A 10,424-nucleotide genomic window follows, 5' to 3' on the forward strand; every position below is an offset into this window, starting at 1 on the left:
TAGTCAAACACGTGCAAGTTCGGGAGCACGCCCGCCTAAGCTTGGGATTTTTCTAGAATTGGGCAATTATTGGAAAATCATTATGACTCCTCAAACATGGTTTATGTTTCTTTTTGGCAATCATCAAAGGGCTTAAAAGGCTATTACAAGGGGGTACGGCATGCCATCTACCAGCCTCTCCAGCCTGTGATCGGCTTGAAGTGGGCACCCTTAGGGAAACATGAGGGTGGGCCTTTGATATACTATCAGGGTTGTCATAGGTTTCCATTTGGGTTTGAGAGCCCCATGGACAATGTCATCAAGAGGAAATTAGTGCTGACATTGCGTGTCTAATCTCGACATGAGGTTTGGGACACATGCTATACAATGCATTATAGCATCTTGGGTGTCGACCTAGACCAAATGGGACATCGAGGTGCCACCAAGGCCTCATGTGCCAACTCATGAACATGTACTTGGGTTCAACGATGAACGTGAGTGTCTTTGTAGCCTAGCTAGTAGTTTGGTGGCAATGCCGCTACTCGTGGGAATGTTTGAGAGGCATGAAGCATTGCCATCATGTAAGGCACATCGTGTAGAGCTTGTGGGAAAACGGAATGTTAATTATGGGTTATGGATTATTGTTGCCATGCTCGAGCAACAAGCAAGTGCACCACCTCGGGTGTGCAATAACCTTTAGTGGATGGTTTAGCATGTCAAAGTATGCATGAGGTTTATGTTGTGGGCGCATAAGCTCTTAGTCATGTGTGAGGTGAAGGTGGACTCCATGGCTATTCGAGATGAGTGGAACATCAAAAATTGAAGCTTGTCAGCTAGGTTGAGGGCCTTTGCTAGCACATTGTTGTGTGGTTAAGCGCCTTGATGATATGAGCCTCAGTGCGGGGAGCGCCTTGCTTATAGGCGAGTTTGATACTATGAAGCGAAATGAGTCATGCATGGTGCATTTGTGGACGTCAAGTTTGCTTGTGGCATTTGGGAAGGTGGAGCTTCTTTCATGGGAATTGTTATTGCTTGACAAAGTATTGAGCCTATATTTGACAAGATGGGTGAAGATTTAATACTCGATGGTCAAAAAGAGATTGTCGGGCTTGGACTTGGTGGAGTTTAAGTGGCACACGGGTAAAAACTTATTCCATTACATATTCAAAAGAGTTGGCTCGTGACATCCAGGCACGCCAAGCAATGGTCCCATGCTTGGGGCAAATTGGCCCAGTGCCCGGGATAATTTTGCACCAACTTTGGCATAAGGTTTAGAGGATCAAACCATTGAGTTAAGGGCTGAAACTTTTACTGAGAGCTTCTTGAGAGGTCTGGTTTCTAGTTCTTCAATATGGTGATTTTTCGAGATTTGTGAAATATCATGACTCCTCAACCATAGGGGAATGTTTCCTCCTACTAGGTTGAAGATGGCTTAAAAAGCTATAATAAGGAGCGAGTGTGAGCCAGCTACAAGCATCCCAGGACCAAAATGTGGCCAATCTAGGCAAACCCAAGGCAACTTGACAACGGACTTCGAGAATCAACAAGAGGTGGCCAAGGTTACCAAGTGGGAGATAGAGCCCTATGTATGGTGTCATAAAGTGGCATGGATGTTAGCATTGTACATTCTACCCATGATGGAGGCTTGGGATATGCACTTGCTATGCCTTGCCGTATTCTACCATCTTGGAGGTGTGTCTTAAGGCTGGTTGGGCTATCAAGGCGCCACCATGAGCCTCGTGTACCAACTCTTGTGCATGGCTCGAGTCCAACCTTGCACATGGGGGCCTCATGGCTTAAGGTGTTCAACAAGGAGGCAACGTTGCACTTGTGAGCAAATGGATGATGCATAAAGTTGCGTTACACGACGACCACTTTGTGTTTGGGGTGTGGGATGGTGCAATGCTACTAACAACCCATGGACTAAAAAGTTGCCTTGGGTGGCACGCTAACACAACACTATGGGCGCACAATAGTGCATTTTTTTTTTTTTTTGGATAAATAAGAACTAAATTGAAGAAAAAGAGCATTAAGATGATGCCAACAAATACAAACCACGCCACCAAAACTATATCTAGACAAACAAAGAATCAACAAAATCTAAAAAAGAAAATAAATCCAGCTCCACTATCCCTGACACCCAACTTGACAAAACCAGCAAAAACTAATTCTTCAAACACAACACTGAAACTTGTAACACTTGAAAGTATGTTGGTTACGCTTCAACCAAACCAGCCGCATTAAACACAAAGGCACCAAATCCCAAGCCTTCCGATGCCTCTTCCCCACCTAACCCCCCCTCCAACTACACATAACCTCCCTCACCGTCCCCTGCTGCACCCAATCCAACCCAATCCAAACACCGCAAAAATCAAGGTTCAAAGCAACCGAACTAGTAAGCAAAAGATGCGAAACAGATTTTGCATCCTAACAACACATACAACACTAATTAATCAAATTCGGACAATGGCTAATCAAGTTATCTAGAATCAAAACCCTATCACACAACATTCCAAGCAAAAAACGCCACTTTGGATGGAACACAAGCAACCCACACTCTACCAAGGGAAAGAAACATATGAAAGGCCCACTCGTGTCTAATAAAAAGAGGACACCGAGAAAATCCCTTTAGCACCCTTACAACTCTACACCATCCCATGCTCCCCCAAAGCAACTCTCGAGCACCATACAGTAAACCCAATAAATCCACCAATTAGGCAACCTCCCAATCATAGACTTGCCTACGAATCCTAACATCCCACACCGCCTGCTCACCCTCTAAAGACAAGTAAGAAACTACCACAACATCCCTATCTATTGCAAGACAAAACAACAACAGGAATCGAGACACAAGAGTTTGGTCCACACATTACCCGTCCTTCCAGAATCGCACCCGCACACCCCTATCCACCCGAAAGCTAACCCACCTCCAAAACTCCTTCAAATCTAACCTAATACCTTCCCACAAACCTCGTACATGAGCATCCCACACTTCCCAAGAACACCAACCTCCCCAACTAGACCATATTTCACATCCATAATCTGAGGCCAAAGCCTCTGCATTTGCCCCACAAATCGCCACAACCACTTCCCCAGCAACGCCTTATTAAAGACCACCAACTTCCTCAACCCCAAACCACCCCCCTCTCTTGGGCTACACACCTTATCCCAATCAACCAAATGGAACTTAAAATCACAACCTAACCCCCCCCTCCCCCACTCCCAAAAGGAAATCATGCTACAACTTTTCCAAACAATGTGCATCCAACATTAGGATAACGTGCACCAACATGAAATACGTAAGAATACTCCCTAACGTTCTCTTGATCAATGTCAACTTCCCCTTTTTGGACAAATACTAACGCATCCACCCTATCAATCGTATCCCATACTCCGTAGCCTTAAAAGTAGGCCTCAAAGGCAAACCCAAGTAAGTCACTAGTAAAACAAAAACCTTGCACCCCAAAATAGCCGTCAACAGATGAACACTCAACATCCCTTCCATTGGAATCAAATCTGACTTTGCCAAATTCACTCTCAAACCTGAGATTGCCTCAAAACATAGAAGAATACAATGAAGGTATCCTAACTGTCCCCCCTCAACACCACAAAAGATCAAAGCATCATCCGTATATAAAAGATGAGACACCACCAAAGGAACTTCCGCCTCCATACCTACCTTGAAACCTTCCAACAAGTCCCTATGCATTGCTCTAGATAACAACCTACTCAATGGCCCTGTTTGGTAGAGCTGTGGGAAAGTGCTTATAGCTTATGCCTTAACAGCTTATAGCTTATAACTATGAACATAAGCTGATTTCTGACTTATAAATTAAGCATCTCCTGCTCCACTCAAAGAATAAGCTGATTTCTGACTTACAAAAAGCTATAAGCTGCATTGTTAAGGTAAACCAAACACATCAAAATAGCTTAAATTAAACTGAAAGCTGAAATAAGCAGCTTTTAAGTTGCACCAAACAGGCACAATGCCTCCATCATAAGGATAAAAAGCAAAGGTGACAAGGGATCGGCTTTGTGTAAACCACGAAAGGTCTGAAAGAAACCCGTTGGGGTCCCATTCACTAACACTGACATTCGAACCGTAGAGATACAAAAACATAGCCACCGAATCCACTGCCCACCAAAGCCTGTTTTCTCTAACACATAGAACAAAAAGTCCCAATCCACATTATCATAAGCCTTCTCAATATTAAGCTTGCACATAACACCTGGCCGGTCTTCTTGGATTCGAGAGTCAATACACTCATTTGCCACCAAAATTGCATCCAAAATCTGGCGACCTACTACAAAAGCATTATGAGATTCTGAAACTACCGACTGAAGAGTGCCTTTTAGCCTCCTAGCCAAACCGTGGTCAAAAGCTTATATACATTCCCAAACAAACTGATCGGCCGAAATTCCCAAATATCCAAAGCCCCCCATTTCCTAGGGATCAAAGCAACAAACGTCGCATTAAAACTATTTTCAAAACACCTAGTTTGAAAGAACTGTCTAAACATAGTCATTAAAAGTCTTTTCAAAACACCTAGTTCGAAAGAACTGTCTAAACATAGTCATCACATCTCCCTTGAACACTTCCCAACAGTGTTGGAAAAAACCTTAAGTAAAACCATCGTGCTTCGTGCATTTGAGATGTGGAGTCTTCAAGTGGCAAAGACTCTTTGTAGGGGTTGTTCTCATTGGCAAGTTGACAACTAGTGAGTTTGGTAAAGCTAAGATGAGTGCAATCTTCAATACTTGGATGGTCAAAAAAATTAGGCCGGATTCGACTTGGAGTTCAAGGGCCATGTGAGACAAAGTTATGCTATGCCAAAGAGTCATCCTGTGACACTCGACCATGAATCATCCACCTAAGCACACCCTTGCCAATTTGCCTACATAGCATCCACTTCGTTTGCTTGGCTTGCTTATATCTCCACCAACAGGTGCCTTAGTTTACCATCTAAAGCACTCCATACGCACCAACTAGATTGGGAGCAAGACCTAGGTACATTTTATTAGGATCACAAGAAAACTTGTGGGTTAAAGACTAAAGTTCAAGGGTTTGTCTAGGTGCCTCTCTCTCCAAAACATTCGTCAAGGTAGGTTGTGCTATTTGACATGGACTCAGGTATAGGTGTTGGGTATGGGTGTGTATCTAGAGGTCGGACTTGTCAAACCTCAAATTTAAGGATATGCAGACTCGGCAAAGAATGGTAATATATTTATATTTTTAATCCATCATATGAGATAAATTGATGATGCATGTAACATCATCAATTATAGCAATTGTATAATAATATATACATATAATGATAATGCTAAATACAAATATATAAGAAGTGTTAGATAAAAAGTATCAGACACATATTTCATACCTTTGACCAAGTGCCAGGTGTTGACACGGGTACTTGATTTATTTTGAAAAGTCCATGTAACATATGTGCCTAGACCAATCTTAGAAAAAGTGAGCTTTTAGCAAGACACATGATGCCTCAGAGGCTGAAACAAACCCATCCATGAAACATCAATAATCCTATCATTGAAATTGCTAAAGTGATGGTCGTGGACCACTTTCCCTTTTCTTTTCTTTTTTTTCAAAAAAGAAAGTTTTTGTTGGATAAGAAATGCCTTAACAAGGAAAATCCAATGACATCATTTAAATTAATCCATAATTTTTTTCAAATGAATCATATGTCATGCAGTGTACGTGCACCAATAAGAATAAATCTTTTGAGGAGAATGCAAGAAAAATGGAAAGTCCACCAAACATTAGAGTTAAGCATCCAATACAAATTGCAACCAATAACTTCCAATATCTCCAACTTTTACAATGCAATAAGCAAGATAAAGTGTAAATATTCTTATGCTAACCAATTTCAATACATTAATACCTATAAGAAATAGCTTGCTTGTTAGCCTTATTATCCTAAAGGAATAATATGTGGAGCAACCAACAAGAACAAAAATGAAATAGGGCAAATTACAAAAAAAAAAAAAAACCCCCAGAGTTTGACCCTTCTAACAAATCAAACCCCAGATTTTTAATTTTTTCAATTTGAACCCTAACCTTTTATTTTTGTCACAATCTCAATCTTCCATCTACCTCTGTTAAGCGAAACTTCTTTCCGTTCAACAGTACTAATAAAATAATATTTTAATAATTCCACTCACCATTTTTTAATATATATGTATATATATAAGCAAACATATATAATTATAATATTATTCAAACCGATTCCTTTTCCCACTCACTACCGGCGACTATCAGCATCAGCAACGGTGCCCCCACTAGACCTCATTTAGACCGCCACACTCACACCTATTTCATCAGATCATTCATGACTTCCCCGGCCAATCCCTTTGCCATCGGACAAAATACGCAATTTCTTTAAATGAGTGATATGGCTTCAATCCAAATTTTTCCCATGGAAGCTTCCAAGCCTAAACATACTTAACAATCTTCGAAGCATCCCGTCCCGCCAATAACCAATATCCAACATATATCCAGCACTAATTAATTTAACAAACTATAATTAACACCAGTGTATTTGTATATATATATATATATATATTGCAGAAGATAAAAGAGTGGCTTGCCACACCTTTCATCATCAGATTTGTTACTTCCTCCACTAGATCTGAAACATATTCTTCAGATCCACCACCTCCGCTACCCCTTCCTCAGATCCTTCACTTCATTCATCGGATCCATCACCCACCGTCTTCCACAGCCACACCTCTCCTCCAATCCATTCGTCATCCCCTCTCTTCACCTCTATCCACCACCATGACTCCAGTGAGCTTTATTGTTGTTGTTCCTATCACCGGAAGAAGAAAGATCTCGATAGGTGGTAGTGAGAAAGGGGAAGGAGGGAGGAAGAGGGACAGTGGTGGTTGCCGGTAACAGGAAAAGAAATGGGAGGAATGGTTGTTTGGTAGAGATGAGTTATGGTAAATTTATGATGAATGGCTTTGATTAATGGATGGCAAATAAATGGTGGAATTGATCTGACGTGTTCAAGTTCAAATCTATTATTAATATTGAGTTAAATGAGCCAATTTAAAAGTGATAGGTGTGTACTAAAAATTTGCTTTCATCAACCAAGCTAACAGAGATAGACAGCCGGTTGAGATTGTGACAAAAGTAAAAGCTCAAGGCTCAAATTGAAAAAATTAAAAACCGAGGGTTTGATTTGTTAAAAGGGTCAAACTCTAGGGGTTTTTTTCTTTTCTTTTTTTTTTTTGTTGTAATTTGCCCAATGAAATATTAGGAAGAGAAAAAGGAATGGCAAGAATTTACTCAGTAGCACGAATTCCACCATGTATGCATGGAGATTTTGCAAATACTAAAAGCATGTGCAAAGGCATGGGGAGGTATTTAATTAGAACATCAAGTATGATTCTAGAATCCCCCGAAAATTCCAAAGTTTTTGTCAAGTATGTAAAGTACAAATACCATAATAATGAACTGCATGTGAAGAAGCTCAATTATCAAACTAACGGACATATTAGATATTAATATATCCATACAAATAGACGAAATATAAATGAAAACTACATATATACAATGTTCATAAGATCAAACTACACTTATCGAGACATAGGCGTACCCAAATATAACACTTCCATTTGCAGATTTAGTTTGGAGATCTCCAGACACTCCATCATATTGGACAACATCTTTTACAAAATACCCAATGCTAAAGCTTCCATCTCCATATACCTCAGTATACAAACAGGATACATTAGCCATGCAACCTGATACTGGACCTCCATTGATCTCTAAGCAAAACTCATGATCGCAAGAGACCAATTTTCCAGTGAGAGAGTCCTTGGGATTGTATAGGGTAAGTTCCAGCTGTTAGAGAACCAAACAAATTATGGAAATGTCTCAAAAATCATCGTCAAGGAAATGAATTCTTGTGAGTACTGAAGAAGATGCTAATACCAAGAACAAAGAGAATCATAAAGAAAGGTAACAAGAGCCATACACCATGGTAGCCTCTTTTGGGACACTCTATGCACTGAATGCAATTGACCCACATTATGTCACTTCCAGTATCTACTTGCACAAAGTAGTCCCTCGAAGGTGTTCCAATCCCAATCATAGCATAGTAGAGCCTGCAATAATTCAAATTTTACAAGAAAGCAAGTGGAAAAAAGGAAATAGAATAGCACATGCACCAGCAAATTAAAATGGGCAGGTAAGATTATACAGCCATTTCACTAAAATTGAACGGAAAATTCCATACAGACTAACAAATTGCATATGTTTTCACTGTCATATACAGCATGCAGAGATGAAACCTTGGAATTGGAACAAGACCCACTTGAAACTATGACAGGTACAACTCATGATATTAATTGAATCAGTCAATTATGTGCTACATACTGCAGGAAGACCAACAAACTCCTTTCACATATACACAATTGTCAAGAGGAAATTAGACTTGGAAATCAATTATAAGAACCTCAATACAGAAAAACTAAAATAAAAATAACAATAACAATAGGGGGAAAAAGGAAAAAAAAAAACCATGAAATTTGCCTTACGCTATAACGATAAGCAAGTGATTCTGAAGAAACAATTCTATAATCAGAGCAAACAATGAACTCATTCAATTAAAGGAATTACACAACAACAGAAAAATCAAAATAAAAAAACATCAACAGAAACTTTATATTGATGCATATATTGATTAATTCATCTATAAAGGTATTGAGGTGGTAGTGACCCCTACCCGACAGTGTCGGGGCGGCCAGTTCCGCCCAAGGGGAGGTCGACGCCGGCAAGCATAGTAAGGTGTCGGAGGTTATCGTGAGCTTTTAGGGCACTGAGGGAGCGTTCCATGCCGGCGAATTTGTAACTTACGCTGAATACACCACCACCACCACCACCACCACTTGCAGCCACGCAAGTCGTTGTTCTACTACTAGTACAAACAGATATTACGAACAGTAACAATAACAATAATTTCACAATTGATACGGAAAAAACGGTGGAACTCCCAACGAAGATCCTTATCTTCATCATCGTCTTCGTCGCGGTCGAGGTCGTCGTCGTCATCACCAGCTTCTAGACCCACTTTGGTTTGCAGAGCAGAAATGGTTTTGGGGGAAAAAAAAAAAGAAGTCAAAATTAAAAAATTGGACCACCAGTCAAAATATCAAAAATACCCTCAGATTAAAGGGCGAATTAAAAAAAAAAAAAAAAAAAAGAAAAAAAAAAAAGAAAGAAAGAAGGATGAAAACAAAATAATAACCGAAGAAAATTTTTGAAAACAGATAATTAACAAATTTCTCAATCCTTCTCTATTTCTTTCTTATACATCCCTCAATTTAGGATTTAGGATTTGAGAATTAGAATTTGAGATTTCGGGTTTAGGATACAAGGTTTTAGGATCTAGATTTTAGGGTTTAAGATTTCAAGGTATTAGAGTTAAGGTTTAGGATCTAGGGTTTTAGGGTTTAGGTTTAGGGTTTTAGGGTCTTAAGATTTAGAGTTTAGGATTTAGGGTTTTGAGTTTTGAGATTTAAGATTTGGGATTTACGGCTTAGGTTTTTGGATATAGGATTTAGGGTTAGAGCTTAGGGGTTAAGATATAGGATTTGAGGGTTAGGATTTAGGATTTAGAGGTTAGGGTTTAGGGTTAAGGGTTAAGGTTTAGAGGTTAGGGTTTAAGATTTAGGATTTAAGGTTTAAGGTTTAGGGTATAGGGTTTAGGGTTTAGAATTTTTAGGATGTTTAAGGTTTAAGGTTAGGTGTTAGAGTTTAGGTTTTACAATTTAGGGATTAGGGTTTAAGGTTTAAGGATTGGGGTTTAAGGTTTAAGGTTTAGGATTTAGGATTTAAGATTTATGGTTTAGGGTTGAGGTTTGAGGGTTGAGTGTTTAGGATATGAGGTTTAGGGTTTAGGATTTTGGATTAAGGGTTATTTGGGGTTATTTAGGATTTAGGGTAAAGGGTTGAGGGTTTAGGATTCAGGCTTTAAGGTTAGGATTAGGGTTTAGGGTTTAAGATTTAGGATTTAGGGTTTAGGGTTCAGGGTTTCGGGTTTAGGATTTAGTGTTTGGGGTTTGAGATTCAGGGTTCAGGGTTTCAGGTTCACGATTTAGGGTTTAGGATTTAGAGTTTAAGGATATAGGGTTTAGGATTTAGTTTTTAGGGTTATGATTTAGGGTTTAGGGTTTTTAGGGGTTAGGATTTAAGGTCTAGGGTTTAGGATTTAGGGTTTATAGTTTAGGATTGAGTGTTGAGGGTTAAGGGTTTAGAATATAGGGTTTAGGGTTTTGGGTTAAGGGTTATTTGGGGTAATTTAGGATTTAGGGTATAGAGCTGAGGGTTTAGGATTTACGGTTTAGGATTTAGGGTTAGGATTAGGATTTAGGGTTTAAGATTTAGGATTTAGGATTCAGGGATTCGAGTTCAGAGTTCAGGATTC

At 39.6% G+C, this 10,424-nt stretch overlaps 1 protein-coding gene across 3 annotated transcripts in view; it reads right to left on the reverse strand.

The window, feature by feature from the left end:
* LOC114312454 (aspartic proteinase 36) overlaps positions 1-9,276 on the reverse strand; it is a 37,963-nt gene extending 28,687 nt beyond the window's left edge. For 2 of the 3 annotated variants that reach the window (XM_028258677.2, XM_028258678.2), the window contains exons 1-3: positions 8,724-9,134; positions 7,974-8,103; positions 7,593-7,840 (exon numbers count right to left, since the gene is read on the reverse strand). In XM_028258677.2, the coding sequence (XP_028114478.2) occupies positions 7,593-7,840; positions 7,974-8,103; positions 8,724-9,049 (704 nt within the window). In that variant the 5' untranslated portion in view covers positions 9,050-9,134. Of the gene's footprint in view, positions 1-7,592; positions 7,841-7,973; positions 8,104-8,723 lie in introns of all 3 variants that reach the window. The other variant, XM_028258676.2, reaches the window with a different exon arrangement.
* Positions 9,277-10,424: the final 1,148 nt, after the last annotated feature.

The sequence above is a fragment of the Camellia sinensis genome, chromosome 7, assembly GCF_055761805.1.
Source record: "Camellia sinensis isolate YWXY chromosome 7, ASM5576180v1, whole genome shotgun sequence".
Taxonomy (NCBI): Eukaryota; Viridiplantae; Streptophyta; class Magnoliopsida; order Ericales; family Theaceae; genus Camellia; species Camellia sinensis.